This window comes from Rhea americana, unplaced genomic scaffold (assembly GCF_003343005.1).
Source record: "Rhea americana isolate MKP2758 unplaced genomic scaffold, rheAme1 scaffold_7, whole genome shotgun sequence".
NCBI classification, from domain to species: domain Eukaryota; kingdom Metazoa; phylum Chordata; class Aves; order Rheiformes; family Rheidae; genus Rhea; species Rhea americana.
Window position 1 is genome coordinate 8,329,839 of NW_028186867.1, and position 24,852 is coordinate 8,354,690.

Here is a 24,852-nt window from a genome sequence, read left to right on the forward strand (position 1 = left end):
CTTCTTTTAGCTTCACTCAGTCAGGAGAGGTGTTGGTCTCTTTAAGTTAATCACATCCTGATGTCTTGATGGAGACATCCCCTGACAGAGGCAGGCAAAGAATCTGGGAGAAGAGAAGCTCCTGAAGTCCTGGAGGTATCTGAAAATTTAATTTTTTTGGTGAAGTAGGATAACGCTATAAAGCCTGATTTGATTAAAAAAAGAAAAAGGGGAGGTGTTCTATTTGCTTAGCTGTTTCTAAACTGAAAAGTGCCCTAATTTTTTGGATAGTAGAATACGGAACAAATAAAGGAGGTGAGACTACTAGCACATCCTCTTTCGGGACATGTTCTCCCCCACCCCAGATCCAGCAGCTCATCCATATGCTTGAAGGAATGAATGAAGCAAGTACGTTATGTAGGACCCATCTAAGGGCCCATTTTCATCTTGGACAGGCTGAGCACACTTTCACTACATCTTTCTTATGCATGTTCTTAATTTGCCTGGGGACTTGGCTGTGACAAGGTACTTCTCAACATGAGTCCTGCCAGTTGGCTGTGCCTGGTCTAGTGTCTTGCTGTCAAGTAGTGCCAGTGCTGCAATCCTCTGGGGAATCCTATACAGTCCTGTCTAAAAGAAAATTAGGAAAATCAAAGAGAAAAGAAGTCTATATTAAGTAATGCTTTCATTAATAAATTTTTCTGACATCTTAATGGTGCATGCTTTTAAAGGGTCAAGGGGTTATGTACTGATTTAGTTGAAACTATGTAAAGCAGTCATCAGAAAACGTCTGGAGCCTGTTTAGAGATAAGAGCGCCAGAGACTTTGATCCTTCCTGTGACTCTTAGTGTATCAGTTGACCATACTTTATTTGTGATGGGTAGTCTTAAAAGTTCCCGTAATGCGCTACAATCATGACAGAGCGTTGTGTCTGTGTGTGGGGAGATACAGATCATAATGTTCATAGACGTATGCATGCAGCGGCTTAGTATACAGTACAAGATTGCTTTTTAAATGTTTAAAAGTTGAATGCTCAGTTTGCACTATATAAACATTGTCCCTAAGTGGATATCATTAGATATTGACAAGTAGCAAATCTGGGTGGAGGAATATATTTTAAGATACAGTCTAATACTGCTGTGTTTTTTGCTGTTGTTTGGTTGCTTTTTTTCCTAATAAAAACCTCTCTGCTTTTCAAATTAATTTTAACACATGCTTATTTACAATTATGATAATAGCAATTAGTTCAGTACATGTGAGGTAGTGTGAGGATAAATGTTGTCTGTTCAGGGAAGCTGATATTTCCTAAATAAGGCTAAATAATAATGTAAACCCCATAAATTAAAGTCCTACAATTACTACCAGATTCCTGCATGATTAATTAATTCTCTGATATTCTAACACAGGTCTTCTCCTCTAGGAAACTTTCCCTAAAATTTTACTGACCTTGTTATAATCCCTTGGATATATAATCCCTGTTGTATTCTTGGACTTTAATTCAGGGGCAACCTCACATTTATAATGATTTTACTGACTCAAGAATTGAGTCAGTAAGGATTTTACTGATTCAAGGAAACATACTAACCCCTTTTTTCCTGAAGAGATTCTGCTTTTAATGTTTTATATAGTGAAATTTTCAATAAGTTATGTTCAAAATTGTTGATATTCTTGCACAATATGTATGCTTGCATATTCACATCTTCAATTATGACCAACTCCTTTCTGGTAGAAGTGAGAATTATTGCTTTCGGTTGTCATAGAAATGGCTCGTTTACTGATACTTGCATGCACAACTTAGCATATGGCAGATGAAGCATTATATTAACTGATGTTTAAAATGTATGCTTTTTATTATAGGGAGTGAAAACTTAATGCATTGTGTGACATGATTAGACTGGCTTGTTGCAGGTGGAACCTGCAGTGCTCTTCAGACACCTACACTGAGTAATGTTTGAGGAATTGCCAGCCCGACAGTGGGAACAGCTGGAGTTTCTCACACCCCTTCCCTTTCCCTCCTGCTCTCCTCATACTCTCCATATGGCAAGGAGGGCAGAGGAAACCTATTTCTCCTTAAATTGTATAAGTGAGTTTTGCAGGTTGAAGGTCCTGTTTCTGTTGTACAGCTGTACAGAAGAAGTACAAGCACCACCAAAAAACACCTGAACATTGTTCATGCCTAGGAGCTGCAGCACATCCATAGATTGTGGGAGCTTCTGCCTAGATGCCCTGAACTTGCATTTAGACCCTTATATTTTTAGATGTTGTGGATGGGCTCCTTCTCCAACTGGTCAGAGAGCTGGAGTTTCATCTGTTGACACCTTTATGACTTGGCAGAACCTGCTGTATTGTCTTTGAGGTTGACAGCTCTCCTATGATGCTGGTTGATCTTCTGGGTTACTATGGAAACAGTCAGAAATTGTAATTGCTTGAAAAATTGATGATAGGAAAATACGACTTTCAAGTAACCAGCTCAAAAATCACATAATTCCTCAGAACAAATCTATACTTCTATGGAGAGAGTCAAAATCTGTATAAACTACTTTCACAGCAGTAGCCAAGTGGTTAAGACACAATCTTCTGTTTAAAAGTTTTCTCTTAGTTAGGAAAACAGGCCCAGATGTACCAAATGTGTCAATGAATGTGACCAGAGCTGAGGTTGTGCAGGAAGCAGGCCATACTTCTCTTTTTCTAACATCAATGCAACATGGATCTTTCCACATAAGTGGTGCTTTGCAAGTCATTGAAGAAGTCGTTGTCAAGCACTTTTTTCTATAGCTTTTGACTGTTTAGTTGCTTTTTCATTGATTGTAATTGCAACTCAGAAAGTGTTTCTACAGATGTGTTAATTATTTTTAATTTTCTCCCATCACTTTTTTTTAATGAAAGTGAAATAGGAAGGTTAATTTTTTGTGTAATCTATATGTATTCCTACATACAAAAGTATACATATAAAAATGCAAGAATTTTTGCCTCTTTTAATATTTTATGTATAAAATGCTAATGATTTTTAACTCTGAACAAGAGAAAAACAGTGGAAACTGTTGGTGTCCAGCTTACCAACTCCTCATATGCACTTAGTGCAAATTCAGACTAGTCTTCTGACCCTAAAAGTGTGTTTAACCATAACTACTTGACTCATGACTACTTGAACTTGGTGATTAGTTCCTTGGTGAGGTTGCTAAATTGCTCAGTAGACATAGATCACACTCCATTCTAGCATGCAGATATGCTAAGTTTCAAGCTTTCCTGGTCATGAAGATAAGTAACATTCAGCATGTGTACTGATTCCAGGTTTTGAAATATATCACAGTGGTTTCTTTTTCAGGAAGGATTACCTGGGTACTGGCATAATTGTCAGTTAGTTGCAGGCCTGAGGAGTAACTAGAATGACATTGATGATAGTTTTTTGACCACTGCACACTTCCTTCTCTAATGCCGGAGAGTCTTTTGGCCTTCCTGGATTTCATTTGCAGAAATTTGTCTTATCTTTTAATGGAGTGGATGACCAAATCCTGGGATAGTGCCTCTGTAGAAGTAGAGGCACAAATACACTTGTGTTAGGCTCTCCATTCAGGGATCATTTTCATTTGCATAATCTGTGCTATTCTTTCATATTTTTTTCAACTTTTTTTGAGCTTTCTGCTGTCAAGTTCTTTTATACTCTAATTAGCTTTATTGTTTATATTACTGTCATTCTCCAATTAGAGTAATCACATCACTGAGGAGCTGAGGCTCTTCTACTTTTTCCTCTAATTACTCTTGTTTTGTCAAGCCTGGCTGTTTCCTGCTGCTTATTCTTGTCCATGTGTTCCTACTGTCTGCAAATTGATGTTGTTATGTACTAATGGTTTTCACTGTATCTGAAGACCTTTTCCAATTTTACTGAATTGGCTATTCTTGGCAAATGGTGAAATTCTATAGTCCCATTTAAAGGTGGCAAGACTGATACCAAGTAAGTGGGGATAACAAATCTGCAAAGGAAAGCAAGGATGTTTAAAGACATCAACCTCCTGGATTTGTCACTTAGAGTTAAGTCCCTTTAGACACCTTTCTCAATGTCTTTATTGTCTCTTTTTGGTTGCATTTGCTGCTATCCTTCAGCATATTGGTCACTCATTTACACTAGTGATGAAGACTTTGTGCTCTGGAATGTGGAGGAGAATACATCAACTCTGGTCTATCTTTAGTGCAACTGAAAGTGTGTACACTCAAGTGTTTCTGCTCAAGCTGCCAATTTTGAGCAAGTATCCATAATTCAGCTGAGTAGTCAAAAGTTAGTTGCTCAGCCCAAAACAGTTTCAAAACTAATTTTTACAAATTTGCATGTGGCTACCAAGCAAGTCTTCACACAGAGACACAATAAGCTGCTGCTCAGTCCCCTGCTTTTCTTCTTCCATGTGAGAGAAGTGGTATGAGGGGTGTCTGCCCTGCTCTCCCCTCAAAGGCAAGCACTGGCTCACACCTGAGATTAGGGATTGTCCAAATTTGCTCTGGTGCTGCATCGTGTGCTTCTTGCATTTCCTTGGCTAAGCTCGTTGGTGCCATTGGAGTGGCCTACAGGGTGCCATGCATGTGCCAGCCAGTCATCCGTGCCGGAGGAGGCAGCGTGGCCCCAACAGTGAACTGTGCCTGGCCTTTTACTGGTAGCGGAAGCGGTCACTGCCTAGAGCAGAATGGCCTCGTTCAGAAGAGAATGGGACCGACTTCATTATATGTTAGAATAATTTGCGTTTTGGGACTTACACTTGAACACATCTTCATTGTTTTCAGCGGTAGTACAAAAGTAGAAGGTTCACTGCACCTTTCAGATTATTGGAGAAGAAATTGTGAGAAGTTCTGGGCTTTAGGTAGTTGTTGCCCTCCAGTACCTGCAGCAGGAGACTGCTACTGCCTGCTAATCCTGCCAGCATCTTGTATTGTCTGTGTTCATTTATTTACTTTTTAATAGAAACAGAATTGTTAGTTTACATACATATTTATTTAAATCAAAGTAGCCTTGATAACTGTTAATTAGAAGAAGAGAATGGATTTTTTTGTGGAAATATTTCTGATTACTAATCTTAGATTTTGCACATGCCCTAAGAGCGGCCATGCAAGCAGAAATGTAAGCCCAGAAGGGTTAATGGCATGTGCAATGCAAGGTGAGATCAGTGCAATACATACTGTATACTTTTTGGAAACTTTTCTGTGCAGCAAGTGGCACTATTTTGTTTAACAGCAAAAACAGCTCATTGGTCTTCATTTCACAGAATCGCAGAATGGGTAAGGTTGGAAGGGACCTCTGGAGATCATCTAGTCCAACCCCTCTGCTCAAGCAGGGGTAGACAGGGTTGCATCCAGGTGGACCTTGAAGATCTCCGGAGAAGGAGACTCCACAACCTCTCTGGGCAACCTGCTCCAGTGCTCCATCACTCTCACAGTGAAGAAATTCCCCCTCACGGTCAGGGGGAACTTCCTGTGGTTCATCCTGTGCCCATTGCCTCTTGTCCTGTCACCTGGGACAACTGAAAAGAGTTTGTCCCCGTCCCCTTGACACCCTCCCTTCAGGTACTTGTACACATTAATAAGATCCCCCCTCAGTCTTCTCTTCCCCAGGCTAAACAGGCCCAGCTCTCACAGACGTTCCTCCTAGGGCAGATGCTCCAGCCCTCCAATCATCCTCATAGCCCTACGCTGGACTCTCCCCAGCAGCTCCATGGCTGTCTTGTCCTGAGGAGCCCAGAACTACACACAGTACTCGAGATGAGGCCTCTCCAGGGCTGAGTAGAGGGGCAGGATCACATTCCTCGACCTGCTGGCTACACCCTTCCTAATGCACCCCAGGAGACCATTGGCCTTCTTGGCCACAAGGGCACATTGCTGGCTCCTGGTCAACTTGTCATCCACCAGCACTCCCAGGTCCTTCTCTGCAGAGCTGCTCTCCAGCAGGTCAGCCCCCAGCTTGTACTGGTGCATGGGGTTATTTCTCCCTAGGTGCAGGACTCTGCGCTCGCCCTTGTTGAGCCTCAGGAGGTTCCTCTCTGCCCAACTCTCCAGCCTGTCCAGGTCTCTCTGAATGGCAGCACAGCCCTCTGGTGTATCAGGCACTGCTCCCAGCTTGGTATCATTGGCAAACTTGCTGAGGAGGCACTCTGTCTCTTCATCCAGGCTGTTGATGAATAAATTGAACAGGGTGGGACCCAGTACTGAGCCCTTGGGAACTCCACTAGCCACAGGCCTCCAACTAGACTCTGCGCCACTGATGACGACCCTCTGAGCTCTGCCTTTCAGCCAGTTCTCTGTTCACCTCACTGTCCACTCATTCAACCCACACTTCCTGAGCTTATGTAGGAGAATGTTATGGGAGACAGTGTCAAAAGCCTTACTGAAGTCGAGGTACACAACATCCACTGCTCTCCCCTCATCTCTGAATGTATAAATTCATTGCCCACTATCAGAATTTTTGTTGAATGTATCATCTTTGGATGCAATTTTCAAATGTAGTGGCCTGCTAGGATTAGCCAGAAGTATATCAATGAGCCTACACTTAAAATCCTCATACTATTTTTACTATCCTTCTTATAGATTTGTTTTTGTAAAAGCTCTAGGTAATCTTTTATATCTAAGGCTATGATATGATTAGATTAGTGCATGCTGTAAAATATAAGGATTTCTCTGCTTAAACTTCTAGTGTGAGTGGTATTTTCTCCTGTTTCAAAAAGGGAAATAGCTTCAATCATCTCTTTTGAACAATCATCTCTTCCCAGACGAAGTGTCAGTGCAATCTAGCACCTGAATTCTAATCTAACATCTGACATGAGGTACCAGATAATTCAGTTTCCCTAACACTTCATTCTCTTTTGCTGAGATTGCAAATACAGCACTTACTTACTTACAAAAGAGTTTGAATGAGAGATGTGGTCACTCAAGGCTGAAATGACCATACTCATTGCCACACACCTAGCTTGGCTTCTGAATGGTAGCAGAGGATAACTACTAACGGGAAAACTGAAGCAGTGACTGAAGATTTTGATTTTACAAAGTCTGAGTTCGTGCTTATCTCTGCACATTGCAAATAATTTGATTATTCTCCATCGTGATATTAAGTTAAATATACACACCCTTTTCTTGGACTTGTCTTATATTTGAAAGACTCTATTACCTGTCAGCCTTGAATATTTATTTGTTAGCCTGTGATTTTATTATTCTAGCAATAGCAAATGACATTTAAGGTTTCCATGGAATGTGATGGAAATGTGCCCATCAAATCTAAGCGCCTTCAGGAATAGCAAACTGTGTATTGATTGTATGTCTAGCACATCTCTTTGGGACATTCTGGTGATGGATGGCCTCAGTTATGAATGAAATGCATTTGTGTGTGTGTCTGAATAACAGTTGTTATGAATGAAAACATCTCCGGCAGAGCCAGATCTTACAGATGCTCAGCGAGTTTCTCTCTCCCAGAAACTTGTCCCAAAGCTAGACCGCCTTGATTGAGATTGATTCTCTTCAGCTGTTTCTTAAGCTTTGGAATCTATATTTTACGGGAAAGACTCTTAGCAATGCTAAACTGCAACATGGCAAAACATAGCTTGCTATCAGTTAATTGTCTGGTTAATCACTGGGACCGAGACCTGATAGGAACTGTTTGGAAGGGTTCGTGCCTCAGGAATGAGGAACTTGCAGCTGCGTGTGACAGTAGGGATGGAAGCTGACCTGTAATGCCCAGGCAGCGGTGCCCTTTTGTTGCTTCTGCTCTCAACTTCAGATCCGGTGAACTACAATTATTGGTTTAAGAGTGACATGGATTTTGGGGCAAGGTTCTTCTGTGGGCAAGGTCTGCAAGAATTTGCAGACTTAAGTGCGGCTGAAGGGGGAAGATATTTTCCACAAAGGTGGTAGTTGTCATAATCCATGGTAGTCCAAACCCAAGTCTTAGTGTTACTTTAACCGAGTAGCATCAGGATATTAAATTCCCAGAAGTTTAATTATATTCTGTATGCATAATCCCAATTCCGTACTTGAGATGGGTAGTAGTTCCTTAACTAGAATTGGAAGGAGGACGTTACTTGGCTCTTCAAAGTGTTTTTTTCAGTTTACCCCATACTACTTTTGTAATATTGCTGAAATTTCCAAGAGAAAACTAATTTCAGATAAAAATTTTCTTCCCTAATACAAAGGGTGAGATGGCTTACATACCATATACTATATACTTATATAAAGTTATATGAAAATATATAATTATTTACCTTAAGAATTTTGCCGTATTAATATTACAGTGCAATTGTCTGCCTTAACCTTAGATACTGAAATTGTAAGCATTGAAGTGTGAGTTAATTGCCTATGCTTCCTCTGGCATTCAAAGGTAAATTCATTGACTATTTTAGACTCCAATTATAGGATGAGGCAAATCTCTCTGATTTTGTTTAGTAAAGTCCCCCTTGACTATAAAGGAGTTCAAACTTAGCAGAAACCTTAAATTATGTGAACACCATTATTAAGACTATTTAACTAGTTAGATACTAGCAAAATACTACCTAGAATCTTAGAGAAACATTGTAATACTAATAATTGATTTTTTTTCCCTCCAAAGATATCACTTCAATTTTCCCAAATTATTCAGCCCAAAGTCAAAAAGCACTTGTTTTACAGAGAGGACACCTCTGCTGAAGGTTTCTTCAGAGGAAAATGGGTGAGTTACTTTAATTTTACATTAAATAGTTGTTTCCTAAACTCTCTTTTATTTAATTGTGCATGATTTTCTCTTATATTCTGACACCAAGCCTGTTGGGAAATAATGTGACCTGCAGGGGTTGTGAACAGAGGCTGATTTTGGAGGAGCTTGAATGAAAAAAGGGGCTGTAAATAGAGAAGGAAAAGATGTAAGGTCTGAGACTGAGGTGATCTGGGCGCTAAGGATTAGCAGTTGCATGTTGTGTGTTCGCGTTGCTTCCATGTGCTGTTGTGTTTGCTGCACTGGAAAACACAGCAGAGCTGTGGGAAAGGTCCCTTAGGGGCTGCACATGCTGAATCCTGAAGCAGGTCTGCCTGGTGCATCAGAGGACTAGCTCTACCAGGTGCACCTAAGTATCAGGAGCTCTTTGTTTTTGCTCCCTGCTCTACCCAACTGTGTCACCAGGAGGAGCTCAATTTGTACTAAATAAATCTCTCTCCATGAATATTTCCATTAAAATCAATTACAGTGATGCTAAACACATGCAAGATCAGCTACATCTGTTATCCGATGAAATAAACCGCTGTTTTAATTATGTTTACTGCAAATGTGTGACAGATTACCGTGCCTGGCTCTTCATAATCCAGATTTTACCACGGATGATGATTCATGGGACAACAGCTCTGCAGAATTTGAACAAAAGTTTCAACTAGGAAGTGGAATGACCAGTTTGTCCAGATCTGTTTCTTCTGAGAGATATGAAATCTTGGACAACCTCCACATAAAGTTCAATTTATCGAAGATGAGGTCTGAATTCAAACATTCATTTATCTCTCTATAGATTCTATTTTATTTCTTAATTAAATTTTAAGTGTAGATATCTAGAAAAAGGCTTGTTGTCTGCAAATGAAAAGAGTAACACTCCATATTTAGGCCATAACTTGCCATTGATAGTGTATAAATAAGCTGGTGAAACTACTGAAACTCTACTTACTGGTCAATAGTACCTTGTGTTTACAAGCGTTAATCTTAGCATATATTCTAAATTTGAAATTAAATATTGTTTATATCCCTTTTAAAGTTTGTTGGCACTTATTCCTTGCAAACATCTTGGTCTCTAACACAGCTTTATTCTTTAGCATTTTGTTTCTTTTATAATATATTTCATTATAATTAAAACAAGTATATAGTCTTCTATGTATATAATGCAGTCTTTCTCTTGTCATTATAGTAGCTTTTTAAACATACACAATGCAAAATATAACCAGATATTATGTATCTTTAATGCATTAGTATACTTCACTCTATCTCAAGGTAAACTTCAACCTCACTTGGTCGAGAAGGAGGTTGAATCTGTTAATGTATGAAAAGATATCAATGTACTTATCAAAAACTTAAGTTCAAATTTTCTTAGGATATTTTCTCCTGTATTTTAGCTAGCAAACCCCTTAATCTCAGATACTAGTTCCCTCTGCTGCTTCCAGAGTTTCAGCCCTTTTTCATACTGTGACATGGCCTCTGCTGATAGCTCTGCAGATTTGCCTGGAGCCCTGCACTAGATGTTAGCATCTCTATGTAGATCTGCGGATCCTTTTCAACAAGATGTCCACGCATCTTTTCCCAATATGCACGTTGTCTTAGCTCATCACTTTACAATTATTTTCCTTCTTTCATTGTGCGCATTATATTGTGCGGAGTGTCACTCTCCTGCCGAATAAATGGAGCAGGATAATTTCAATGGCTGCAATTAGTGCAATATGAGCTGATGTGAAGAACTTTGGCAGAAGTCTTTCTTCACACTCTCAGTAGCCTTCCCCGGTATTTGACGGAACAAAGGCATCGAGTAGGACTGTAGAATCGATTGTCTCCAGTATGGCACACGTTTATGTTCTGGAGAGTAAAATATTTCTCTGGCAGAACTTCCTGTGAATTATTTTCAAAGCTTTATTTTTGGTTGTACATACGGGGCCAGCTCCTCAGTTGTTGTAAATCAGCATAACTCCACGGGGATAATAAATGGACCTAAGCTGCCTAACACCACATGCAGATCAGACTAAAAATCATTTGGTTTAGAACAGGGGGCGAAATCCTTCATAGATTTATACTTCATGCATTTCCCACTGAAGTCAAATAAGATTGTGCTGCAGGCATATATCAGAGAATTTGGCACTGGGTTTGTAGTTGCATCGCTGTGCCAGATTAGAACTGCAGAGAGAGACAGATTGCAAAACATGAGCAAGTCAAAGGCTGATCACTTCGGTACTATAAGCTGTTAAAAGCACTGCTTCCCTAATACAAAATACCATGAAAACAAACAGACGGGAGGAAAAAAGCCTTCTAAATTCTGCATTTAACAAAATAACCTTCTCCAAAAGCTTTTTTGTTATATTTTGTCAGCTCCTTGAGAAGAATCTCTATTTACAGATAAGTGCTTAAGAATTTATAAAGGCTTAATTAATGCCTTTTGATTTCTGCTGTCTTAAAATCAAGTTATTGCTGTTTCTTGTTTCAATAATAATAAGAATTGTTACTATTATTATTTGAAATCATAATTTGGAAGTGCAAACAGAAAATATCAAATGCATTAATATTATGTGGACTGGGCTTTAGTAATTCATAAAATAATATGTTCTCAAAAATAATGAAATAGAACTGTATTGTAAAGACATAGAGAATAGACAAGCAGGGGAGAGAAAAATATATGGCTGAGCTAACATTAGGTCTTTTCCATAAATCACACAATACCAAAATAAGTTATCAGTTGCAAGGTTCTGATAATGGCTTTCTTTTTTTTTTTTTTTTCTTTCTTTTTTCTTTTTTTTTGGTGATTCCTCCCTTTTCAGACCTTTATTATATTTCTCTCCACCCCTGCCTTGCTTTTCGTCACAGCACGGCTATCTGGTGTTTCTGGAAGAGCCTGCCTAACTGGCTTGCCCTCTTTGCTGCCTTTTCTAGATTTTTATTCTGTACAAATCCTGTATAGAGTTTCTACCATTTAAATCTGTTATAGCCCCTTTGTGCCTGGTTTGACTGTGGCCTCACATTTTAATTAACTATTGTTTTCTCTGCTTGTTTGGAGAACTCTAATGAGAAGAAGGAATTTTTAGAAAACAAAATTTATCAAAAATGGCTCTCCAGCTATTACACAGTGTTTTCAACCAAAGAACTTGATTTAGGAACTGATTTCCATTGTGATTAAAAAATATTTTTGACTCCCTTCAGATTGTTCTACCTTAATATTATTGACAGTTGTCTGTCAATAAAGCTATTTATTGCACAATTCCCTTCTCAACTAATTATCCTAGTAACTTGAAATATTTTTCTTCTTACTATCATCAGGCTTAAATCAAACCCTACATTTGTCCTTCTGTCAGGAAAGCAATACAACTTTTAAATGTTTACTTCTGAAAAAAGAACATCAATGGCTTCAATTAATAAAAAGATGTAATAAGGGCAAGTCATTGTCTAAATCAAGACATCTGTGTAACATACTGATGGGTAACATGAAAATAATTTATTGAGTTGCCTTTTATGGTGAGACACAAAAATGGTAATTTAAAATTGATAAGTCTTAAATTTCTTATTCAAGAACACAAGTTTTCTACATCTAAAATTTTAATTTAGACTTTTTCTTACTTAACTCAGTAAATAGTAAGCTCTGACACTTCAGAAGACTTGATTGCACTGAATAGCTAGATGTGGGAATTTCCTCAAGCACACAGATGTGCTATGGAAAAAAAAAAATCTAGTTCTTGTCAGTTTATCTAACGAGGCTCATGAAGTATATTTGTTTTAAAGCGGAGCTTTCAAAACTGGCAGATCCTTAAAGTTTATTCCCGTCTTCCAACTCTCTTTGCCACCTCTAAGGATGCATCTGAGAACTCCAGTTTTGAGGAAGTATTTCATGATGATTTCCCTCTACGCAACAAGTAAAATGTGTTAAGAGTCCTATCTTTAAGCTTTTATGTAAGGAAAACTCCACTGATGTTCAAATCAGTTTTGGATTTGTAAGGACTATGAAAGTAGGCCCCTTAGAGGGAATTGCAAACTAACTGGCCTGTGACTGTGTATGTTGGTACTCTACGCGAAACTGGGCTTTCAAGCTAACTGTGGGATTTTTTGGAACAATTGCCTGCTGATCAGTCCTTGCAGAAATGCCCCTCTGGCCTAGAGTATGTGTGAGCACTCACTGTGCGCACGCTCCCCGTGATGGGCCACAGACTGATGCTGGCGGAACTGCAACACCGGTGTTACTAGCTGTGACTAACACTGTGGTGGCTGTGATATTGGTTTTGACTCCTGCCCCTCTTTATTCCCCATTTCCTTCCCTGGAGCTTTGGTAACACTAGTTCCTCCACCCCATGGTGGAAAAGGTCTGCAGTCCTTCCTCCCCATGGCGGCATTGGCCGGTGGGGTGGCTCTGTAGGCAGCCAGTGGCAGCAGGAGACCAGCAGCTCCATGTCCCAGCTCCAGATTCACCCTGGTTTCCCAAGAGGCACGTCCTCCTTCCTGTGCCGTGAGACCAGACTGGCAACGGAGCGAGGGCAGGAGGCCCTTGTAGTCACCCTCTACACAGCCCAAGCCTTTGCTGACCCTCTATAGTGGTGGCTGTACTGTGAAACAGACCACACAGAAACACCTATAAGTGCTTAGCATGATGTTCCCAGAAGGGAATAGCATTAAAAGAACAAAAAAGACTTTTTTTTAAAGTAATAATTCAATAAATATATGTTTCTTACATTTCAGATGCTGTCTAAAATTCCTAAAAGTTTCAGGCCTTTTTATCTTTGTAGTTGTCTGCTCTGTAAGTATTGGATTTTTCCGCTTTTTTCCCCCCTTCTATTAAATTCCTTGCAAGTATTTCAGAATGAGGTGTGATATTTAGTCTTAGCTAATAAAATAATGTTTTAAGGATAGGGACAAGATGGCAAAAAATGAAAATAATGTGTAGAGCCTTATACATGCTTGGATCACTCTTTGGTGTACTACTCACCACCTTGGACAATGTGGTAGGGTAGGGTGTTGAGTTTGAGGAGGCAATTTAAACTCAAGTTTACATGTCATTAATAGTTTCATAGCGAGTTTAGGATGAGTCCTCGGATACTACTTAAAACCTGGGAAACATTCATAGGTTTCCCCCTGCCAAAATGTTTATCTCCTCCATTTAAATGGCCATTTTCTCATGGAAGAAAATAAACCATATAAAATGTTTTATGGACTCTCTGCTTTCCTGAGTGGCTGTTGAAATACAGCAACTCGGAGTAATTCCTGTGAATGAGTGCTTGCAGCCACTGAGGAAGGGCAGGGCCTCTCTGAAATAAAAGGAGCGAAAGGAAAGGAGAAGAGAGTATAGCTGTGTCCTGTTGGCAGACCAAAGACCCCAACATGTCTTTAAAAAAATCTCTCTCATTCTCAGTTCATTCTTTCTTTCTCCTGTGCAGTGTTCATCCCCTTTCTACAGTCAGTATGCCTCCCTCTTCCTCTTGCTGCCCTCATATTTCTCCAAGAAACATTCTCTCTTTCTGCCTACAAACTTCAGGTATGCTTTTTGTTTTCCTATCCCATTCCTAACATTTCATAGTCCTCTTTCCTCTCCTCCTCCTGTCCCATTATGGCTGTCCTTAGTCTTTGTTGTACCTCTGCCACCGCATGCGAGCATCATCGTATTGGCTTTTAAATTTGCCCATCTTGCAATGCTGGGAGGCAGCTAGAGGCAGACACAGAGTGGCTCTTCTCCTGGCTCCTCTCCAATCACTGCTCTGCAGTAACAACATAAATGGCACAGCTGGAAGATGCTGGGAAACGGAGGAGCTGTCAGAAGAAATGCGCTGGGACGCGTGCACCAGCAATCACAGCGCTCCACTGTGTGAAAGACAGAGCGTGGCGGGAGGCAGGCAGCTCACCACCGAGGCTGCTGGAGTGCAGCACTCTGCCGCTGAAATCTTTGAAATCAACAAAGCCTTTGCCTGCAAAACTTGCAAAGCGTTTCGGGTGGTTGGAATTCATCCTTTTAAATGCTGTGAGGAACACATTTTTGGCTGGCAAAGTTTCTGTATCAGAGGATGAGAAAATGACTTTCTGTATTCCCTTAGATGGGAGTGTTGCTTTCCAGATAGATACTTAAGATTGCAAGTTTGTTCTAAGAAGCAATTGAATAAATAAATCAACTATATGACTTTGGCAGTAAATTTAGGGAATGAACATTACTTGTCCTTGACACATATATCCCATGGCAGATTTTCAGCTGTGGGGAAGCATACTTGGAAATACTGAAAACAAACTTATGATATATTATACAGTTTGAAACAGTTTTGTTTAAATATTTGAAACAGAAGTATTTGAAAATTTTGAAATAGATATTTTTCAATTTTTGTATTAATATGGCATGTTTGTTTTTTTCCTTGCCCTAGATTTTATTTGGCATTTATCCAGATCAAAACGTGCCCTGGCAGATGGTGGCTGTATCACCTCTGGAAAGCTTCTGTATCCTTCTCATTAAAAATGAACTGAGGTTTCATTGATAAACTGGTTGAAAGGTTGCTCTCTATCTTATACCCTGAAAGGATTTAATATCTTCAGAGCCCAGGCTGCACTTAGACTTCTCTTTTGATGTAGGCCACAGTTCTCCTCCAGTGATTCTGAATGAATCCACCTGCCTGGGGGAGCTAGTGTTTTCCATCTAGTCCCTGTACCAAGAATGTAAAAACAAATTGCAGACCGGCTGAGTCAAGTCCCAGAAAATAGCTGGGATTGTGGTTAGGATGTGCACTCAGCTGCAGCAAATACTCCCTGGTCCAGTCTGGACACCATGTGTGCTTGGACTGTGATGTTACCCAGTGAGCTCCTTCAAAAGCATCAAAGTAGCTGATTCACAAATATGTTTCTGTAGCAGCTTAGCCCAGTCATATGTTTGGATTATGGAGCTATAGATATATTTCAATGAAAGTGCAGATCCCCATATAAATTTTCCAGGTATAAATTGTTCAATAGTGAATTTAAGCCTGCTGATTGTCAAGGAACTGTGCAAGAGGACAAGCAATAGAATAAACAGAGATAAATATGGTTCACTGCAGGTGAATGAAGACCTGAAGTGAGAAGTCTTTGAGGGATATTCAGTGTTCATTCAATTATTAAACAAACAAAAACTTTTGCAAACAAATTACATTTCTAGTTCCCATCATTTTTATAATTTAATCAGGCTACTGTTTCTTTGGTTCTTACTCCACTAGCCTTGGAAGGTGATTCAGTTATAGACATATTTTGGAAGCATCTGTTACGTTTTTGCTTATTTTGAGAAGGCACAGCTGGATTTATTTTTTGAAGTGTTAAATTTTTCTATTTCGCTGGGCAGGCCCATAGCTTTGAGAAGGAAGAGTCCATTTTAAATAGATTTGGTTTCTAGCATTTTCACTATTGTCAATAATGGCACAATATCACACCAGTATTAGTAGGGTAAATGAGGAAGAAAAGATTAAAACTTGAGGGTCATTTATAGTAAATAGATGTTGAAATTGCTTTTCGGAGGAAAGCAAGTGAAGAGGTAGTAGGACCAGTGGCAACATCAACTGTAGATACCCACTAGTATCCTGTTCACATCAATATTTTTGTCCTCCTTGAAACTGTGGTTGAAAGCTCCTGTTCGTACATATACATATATGTGGTCATGGATGGCATCAGGGCTGTAATGGCCAAATCTTTCAAGTCAGGATATATTGACAGCAAGTCTTTGCATTCAAGTTTCAGTCAATTGTCATATCATAATTTGAGGATTTGCTCTCTTTCCTCAGATTTTGAGTTGTTCGTGTCATTGTATACATTGACTTGGTAACCAGTTATTCCTTTTGCTTATTCCAGAGAAGCACTGGTGACACTGTGATACGAGTGCTAACATATGTTCCTATATTTCACTTTTTACCTATCATGTCAGGATGCTTTTAGCCAAATAGCTGTCAGACAGTTAGAATGATGTCTTTCCATTTCCTTGCTCAACAAACCCGGAGCTGAAGCTTCTTAATTTTTGCATTAGGTGTGGAAAACTGGACATTCTGTCCTTACACTCCTGTGCTGGGGTTCGCTGATCTGTCAGAAAAGGTGTAAGAGGTAAGCAATGCAGCACAGCCATGCTTCATTTTCAAGGTGATGTGGTAATTCAAGCAGATGGGTCAAGGAGAAAGACCGAATTTCTAAATGAGGTTTGGAAAAGGCGTGAGCAATTGTGAACCTCATCTCACTGTGGCTGCCAGTCCTTATTTGTGTGGATGTAAACTCACACACTTATCCTCCACTTTGTTACATATTGAGGAAAGTATTCACCTTCTTGGCTAGGCTTGGATGATGTTAGCTATTCACAGAGCAAGGTCAAAGACGTGATTTCTGTTGGCTGACAGACCTCAGTATTCTCGGTGGACATTAGGAGCTCCTCTCTGAACGTGTACAGCAATTTTTTGGTAAACTGGCAGGTGTACTACCGTAGTCCTTGTCACAAAACCCTTAGGGGTTATTATATCAGATGGCTCTGGGTGGAAAACAAATGACTTAGCTCATGGAATGCTAAAATTATGCAAATGAACATTCCTTACCACTTGCTCATGCCTAAAAGCTGTTAAGAAGTACTGAATGGGTGCTAACTACTGTATACTTAATTATTAAAAAAAAATCCTTCAATTTCTATTTCTTTTCATAAATACCCATGTACGTGGATGTGTGTGTTATATTTGTGTGGTCTCATACACACAATGTCTGCATACACTAGAAAAATCTGAAAATAAAAAAAAAGTTGGAAATATTTCTGGCTTCACATCCTTTACATCATCCTGGTGTCACTTAGATATTTGTGGTTGTCACACCTATCATGCCTCTTTGATTAAAGATTTGCTAGAAGGCAGGTCTTTCTTTTGCTGACTGCTGGGAGGGAGTTGTGTCTGCTGGGGTAGGGGTAACCTGCTTTCCATATGGGGGTCTCTCCACTTCTTTTCCATTTGCTATAGTTCTGTTTGGTGCTTTTCTACTTTTATCTCTTCTTTGGATTTACTTCAGCTGTTTTTCTTCCTGTTATCTTCTATCTCTTGTTTATAAGCCCACTTGCATCTCCCTTTGCTTTGACCATCCCCTTAGATACACAGCTGGAGTGAAGCACTAAGGTGGGTGGGCTATGATTTCTGGAAACAGCTCGTAGCCTTCTGTGAATTAATAGAAGCTTTTTGAGTTTCTAAGATGTGTTTTGATATTAGTTTCCCTATTGGCACCAAATCCAAATTCAATGGACTTAATACAATTTTCAAAGTGGTGATTTTGTGCCTTTTTCCCACCACTTGCAATTTACTGATTTAAGTTCTAGTCAGTTCTCTAATACCAGAGAGAACTAGATTTATATTAGAGTCTGACTGGAGGACCTCTGTTGCAAGAAGCAAGATTCAATAACCCTATTAGAGAAAATCTGTGAAACATTTTCAGATCTTTGCTGAGAGCCTGTATGTAAAGTAGGAAGCATCAATAATTAATAAGATGATCTGCCTTTGGAAAGCAGATTTTAAAAATAGTAGAAGAAATATAGAGTCTAAGTACTTATTCTAAAACATTATTTTCTCTAGCTGTTTGGACATTCAAACCTTCAAGTAACCTCACTCTATTAACTAGATAACCACAGAAAGAATATCTCACTTCTCAGTTTTCAATTTTGAAGAACATTCTGAAATGCTGAATACGCTGTTTGTTCCTGTTCTCCTTGTACTGTGTTTCTAATAACTTCTGCCCTGACTTAACTAAAATTTTTAATTTTACTCAAGCAGTGTGGAAGAGTCAGCTGGAACAGAACTGTGCACTAGCCTTTGGAATAGAGCTAGGCTTTCTGAGACTATAAAGTAATGGGGATTCGTGGATGTTAATAAGGAATTATGCAATCAAACTGTGCACTAGCGCACTGTCATTTAAAGAAGTGCCCGTGTCTTCCTGATAGAGTGCCTTCTTTTCTTACACTGCCTCTAACATAATTATTCCTATTTCTGCAGTTGTCAATACTAGAAATGTTTGCTTTTCATAAGAAAAGGTATAACATCTTCCAGGACATTTCTAAGGTGATAGGCTCACATCTAGCTCACTGACCTGTGAATTTCCAACTTTATCCTATCCCTGACAAGTGCAGCATTCTTGTTTGCTTCCCTTTCAAAAGTCTTTGCACTGTGCCAGTTCCTCCTATATTTGAAGAAGAGTTTAGTCAGTCCAGGTGAAACAATTTCATTTTCCTTTTTCAGACTGCTCATCAAAACTTGCCTCTCTTGTACCCCAAACCTGATAATAACTAGGGAGAGGATTGTGAATTTCTCACAGATTGGCCAAGTATTTTGCATTTTTAAAATATATGTTTAAATCTCTACTGTTCTGATCTGCTTATTTGCTTTATCTGTTTGATATCTCATCATAAACCTTTTGGGGTGAGGACTGACATTTAGCTCAGTATATATTTGCACAGCACCTATGTAAAGGGTTTCTTAATCACTTGTTCTTTAAGTGACACCACAAGAAAACAAAATTTAATGAAAATACAACATCTCAAGTCAAGGCTGAATGAGTCTACAGTTACAGAATGACAGAATGGGTAAGGTTGGAAGGGACCTCTGGAGATCATCTAGTCCAACCTCCCTACTCAAGCAGGGTCACCTATAGCATGGTAGACAGGGTTGCATCCAGGTGGGCCTTGAAGATCTCCAGAGAAGGAGACTCCACAACCTCTCTGGGCAACCTGCTCCAGTGCTCTGTCACTCTCACAGTGAAGAAATTCCCCCTCATGTTCAGGTGGAACTTTCTGTGGTTCATCCTGTGCCCATTGCCTCTTGTCCTTTCACCTGGGACAACTGAAAAGAGTTTGTCCCCATCCCCTTGACACCCTCCCTTCAGGTACTTCTACACATTGATAAGATCCCCCCTCAGTCTTCTCTTCCCCAGGCTAAACAGGCCCAGGTCTCGCAGCTGTTCCCCATAGAGCAGATGCTCCAGCCCTCTGATCATCTTTGCAGCCCTTCACTGGACTCTCTCCAGTAGCTCCATGTCTGTCTTGTCCTGAGGAGCCCAGAACTGGACACAGTACTTGAGATGAGGCCTCCCCAGGGCTGAGTAGAGGAGCAGGATCACATTCCTCGACCTGCTGGCTACACTCCTCCTAATGTACCGCAGGAGACCATTGGCCTTCTTGGCCACAAGGGCACATTGCTGGCTCCTGGTCAACTTGTCATCCGCCAGCACTCCCAGGTCCTTCTCTGCAGAGCTGCTCTCCAGCAGGTCAGCCCCGAGTTGTACTGGTGCCTAGGGTTATTTCTCCCTAGGTGCAGGACTCTGCACTTGCCCTTGTTGAGCCTCAGGAGGTTCCTCTCTGCCCAACTCTCCAGCCTGTCCAGGTCTCTCCAAATGGCAGCACAGCCCTCAGCTGTGTCAGCCACTGCTCCCAGCTTGGTATCATTGGCAAACTTGCTGAGGAGGCACTCTGTTCCTTCATCCAGGCCGTTGATGAATAAATTGAACAGGGTGGGACCCAGTACTGAGCCCTGGGGAACTCCACTATCCACAGGCCTCCAACTAGACTCTGCGCCACTGATGACAACCCTAGTTAGTCTAAATCAGATGACGTGAGATATCATGATGATCAGTCAGTGCCTATTTTCAGGGACTTACCTCCCTCCTCAGCAGCTCAGAGGTATTTCATGATGTTCAGTCCAGAATTCATAATGCAAATTCAGAAAGTAGATGTATTGCAATTTTATTAATATATTAAAATTTAAATTCTAAGGTTTTTTTTCATTTTATTTGAATTCAGTGGAACTTTTTAGAACAATTCCATATATAGACAGTGACGAGGGAGGCTATAGACCAAGAAGACGGAAGATGGCTAAATGTGCTGACCTTATTATCAAATTTCTAACTGAAGTTGCATGAGTTTGAATGATCAGTGCAAATGGGCTAATTATGGAGTAACAAAAGGTCACTAGGAAAGCTTGTAATCATAATGCCAGAACAATCAGTGGTACTGAAAATTCATATTTCCCAGTTCCTGAACCAGAAATATATATAGAAAAAAGAGACTGCGATGCAGAGAATATACTCAGAATCTAATATATTTTTTTCCAACTCTGTGGATGCCCTGAAAAGATAGGTTCTTCTCCCAGGGAGCATAAAGTAATCGAATGAATGAAACTACTTCTCTAATCTCTTTGAATTTATTCTATTTTGTTACTGTAGTCCTCTACTGTCAGATACTCCTCAGTCAGTTTTCACTGTGGAACACATTTAAAAATCTTTAATATTTGTCAGTTCTGTTGGGAGTGTACTAAGCATTTTTTCCTGCAGGCAGTGTTCAAGCTACTAAGTAGATAGGTGAGGACTGGGACCATATGTAGAGGCAGCCAATGAAGCAGAATCTGAAGACCTGGCTGAGAAAATGCTATAGGATAGATGGATTTATTAAGAACTCAGGAAACTGCTGCAATGGAGGGACTTAGAGTAAGGGTGGGTTCAAGTGGAACCAGACTACTGATGCTTTAAAAGGAAAAAAGAAAGCTATAAAACATTCTTCAGATGTGAAAGCTAGGAAGTACAGAAGAACATGTGGTTCAGTATGGTGCGTTGTGAAGGGACAATACAAAAATACCCTCAGGATAAGGATGGGACAGAAATCTATAAGATTAAAAGAGAAAACTTCAAAGATGATAGTGTAGAAATAACTTCAGTTGAGGACAATAAATGAAAGTAAATACTGAGATAGGGGTCAAATGTATTTATCTCCTTTAAAATGTTAGAAACTTTCAGAAACTAGCATGACTGACCTGGTCGTGAGTCAGTATCAGTGGTATAATAAGCACCTTGAAAACTCGGTGAAAGACAATCCGTGGACACAGGAATCTCAAAGCACGTTTCATAGAAGGTGATACCAGCAGATGTTAAAGAAAGCATGAAGTCAGCCATCTGCATGGAAGTGTGACAGAGTGTCTCCGTCAATCATGGCATTTCAGTTTTAGTACTTCATATACTAAAGAAATACCATGATGGAGGTGAAGCAGGGACTCAGTATTTAGGGTGTGACTCATTTCAGCTATCCCTGAGTTAGTCATCCTAGGTTATCTTTATAGTTAATAGAGAGAATAGGTGCACTTAATGAATAATAACTTTGATCTTAATGTAGTGGTCTAAGAGCAGATTCTGAGACCCTTTTCACCCTCTTTTCACTGATTTTAAAGGAAGCAGAGTAACTAACTCAGATACAGATGTCCGCAGCGCAGAATTTTAGATGAATTTAAATGTTTAACCCTTCCCTCATGTTAACTGCATAAGCTACAAAAAAGTGATATGAGATGACTCTCAGACATTCTTCAAAACCTCCTAGAAGCCACAAGTCAGAAAACCCAGATGGGCAAAAGCAACTCTTAGTTTAGTTCTGAGCTGTGGACCTGAACTGGTTCCAGATGTAAACATAGAAAGCCACTGTGTAATCTTGCACAAAGCACACAGAAACCCAGATCCCTTGATAGGAGCAAAATAATTCACAGCAATAATATAATTTCAAGAATGAAACTATATAAAAATGAGGGAGCTTAACTGAAATGAAATGAAAAATGACAGTTCTGGCTGTAAATCTTGTCAGGGAGATTTTTTCTGCACATGTTGGAGGCAACATTGTAAAAAAAGGTTCTGGAAAGACCAAAAATCCGAGTATGGTTAAACTGAAGAGTAAGAGGCAATATTAGAAGCAAAAATATAGTTTTACCATAAGTTAAAGTCACATTTGAATGATTAAAATAGAGAAGAATAGAGAATAAAATAAAGAAGATTAGAGAATCACATTCTGACAATTTAAGTGAAATATAAAACCGAGATAAGGTAGATCAAAAGTATTCTGAAGAACAGCTTGGTAAAAAATCTCATTTTGATTTATATAAGTGTGGCTGAAGTTTTCCCCTGGTTTAGTTTGATTCTACCTTTCCTAAAGGCTGTGATCTGCTGCAGTATAGCAATGGAATAGTGACAGAGTCTCTAAATATTGTTTGGGGAAAGATAACTCTGAGGGGATTTCAGCTCTTAGTACCTCAATCTAGACCTTTGAATGATGTTCAGTTTCACTTGCAGTCAAAGGAGATCTTTTTCTTTCTTTCTTTTTTTTTTTTTTCTTTTTTTGCTAGGGCTCCTTCTACCAGTTTCATAAGTACATGGAAAGGAATGGAAAAAAAAGCCTAAAGTATCTTCATCTTTATAAGAAAAGCAGGAAGGAACCACTATTCTTCAAAATGGGGTTTCATTTTTTCCCCTTCAATTTTAAGCATCCTTTGTAATAGCTTCTGAATGTGTCATCTGGGTAATTATAGGATTTATTTTAAAATTATTGCTTAAAAGGGAGCTGCCATAATTATATGCACCTGAAGCTTTTGTAGACATAAATTATTGACTATGGTCCTAATAAAATGCAGACTGTCAGAAGTGTCCCAAATCAGTGGGTTAATGACTTCAGGTCAGCAGGCTTTAAAAGGTATAATTAATGTCTCTAGTTAAAGCTGCAGATGTAGTTCCAGTGCAGACTAATATCACTGTATTAGGACATGGAAAAACTGTGATGCCAAGTCACACTTAAAACCATCAGAAACTGTTGTAATTTATATTTACAGTTGCTATGGCCTGTGTGTAAATTCTCTTGATTGGAATTGTTCTCTTGTTGTATTGCATCATTTTTTTTTAATCCTTTCCTGTGCAATTCTTTTAAACAAACAGATGCTTGAGGGGTTCACTGTTTATGAATGGCATCAGGGTGGCCGTGCCGGTGGTGGCCCTGCTCGCCGTATGAAGCAGGACAGCATTTACACTGCTTTGCAATGCATGGGCGAGTCTCATGCTGCTAGATCTGCTAGGATGTATTTTGGGTGAGAGTGGGTGAGACATCTCTTGTGCAGGTGCGCTTTTCCTGCTAGGGATGCAGAAAGATGCAACAACGAAGCTGAAGGAGCTCTGCATGATGCCACCAAGCGCTCCCCGCCAGAGAAGAGCAAGGGCCTGATCTGCCAGCGATGGCCTTACTGGTGCTCACCGGGAGGCAGGATACAGCACTGTACTGGGTCCCATCTAACTGTACTGTGTTTTTTCATCTCCTGTTAAAATCTCTGAATTCTATGGGAAATGAAGCTTCTTTCCCAGAAGCTTCTATTAGATGTATAATCTTCTACATTTTTTCCAACAAATTTGCTCTTTGTAATACGCTCAGATAAATGTAAGTTGTTAAATGTAAGCTGCCCTTAGGACACTCAGGATGTGCTTATGTTGCATGATTTCAACAGCACATATATGTGTGAAGTGAAGTCTTTTCTTTCCTGTCTTAGGAAAAGTTTTTTGTTGATCATGCCTTAGTTTTCTGTCTGGTCACAGACAAAAACAAAAGAATTGCAGAGTCGTTCTGTTATAGCAACAGAGCAATCATGAAGGGGTTAAAACTCGGGCTTTCCCTTTTCCCCAGACCCACACAGATGCTTCTTTCTCAGCCATGGCAGAAATGGACTCCCAGCACTGCTATGTTTAAATAATCCTTGAGGTACTGGAGCTAATGGAGCCAGGCTTCCAACAGATTTGTGTATCATAGTATCACGGTAGCCTGCCTTTTTAATTAAATTTTACTAGGAATGTAGATTGACCATACCTCATGACAGATATCTGGGAGAGGGGAAAAAAAAAAAAAAGAAGACGTCTGGGGAGAAAAAGATCATGAGTACTAAAAGCTTGAATATGAGCCTTTTAGATGTTAAAAAACTCATGAATGAGGGAAATCTTGACCAAAAGGAAATTTGTCTAGCATGAATAGGCCATTGATTCTGACTTAGTTTTTCCTGTACCTGCAGCTTCCACAATGTTTTCCCCTGTACGAAGTCTGCGATGTTTAAGTTGTTGAGGTAATGCTACAGCCTTTCATCTAGTACAGGCATGTAAAGAGCCTTACTTTTCTGTATCTCTGTGGATTTTCTTAAACTGTTTTGGAGCATCTACAGTGTCAGCTGAAACTGTGAGTGATCTCGAAAGTCATTAGGAAGGGATGGATGTATTCAATGTGGTGCTATACGTCCTGTTTTCTTAGGACAGAGCACTGGCACAGGTTGCCCAGAGAGGTTGTGGAGTCTCCTCCTCTGGAGATCTTCAAGGCCCGCCTGGATGCAACCCTGTCTACCATGCTATAGGTGACCTTGCTTGAGCAGGGAGGTTGG

The 24,852-nt window shown here is 39.8% G+C and overlaps 1 protein-coding gene across 1 annotated transcript in view; it reads left to right on the forward strand.

Moving 5' to 3' along the window:
- The window catches only part of OCA2 (OCA2 melanosomal transmembrane protein), a 182,074-nt gene that overhangs the window by 15,617 nt on the left and 141,605 nt on the right, over positions 1-24,852 (forward strand). The window contains exons 2-5 of the mRNA XM_085321451.1: positions 8,552-8,650; positions 9,251-9,439; positions 13,379-13,436; positions 15,043-15,115. Of these exons, the coding sequence (XP_085177577.1) occupies positions 8,552-8,650; positions 9,251-9,439; positions 13,379-13,436; positions 15,043-15,115 (419 nt within the window). The remainder of the gene's footprint in view (positions 1-8,551; positions 8,651-9,250; positions 9,440-13,378; positions 13,437-15,042; positions 15,116-24,852) is intronic.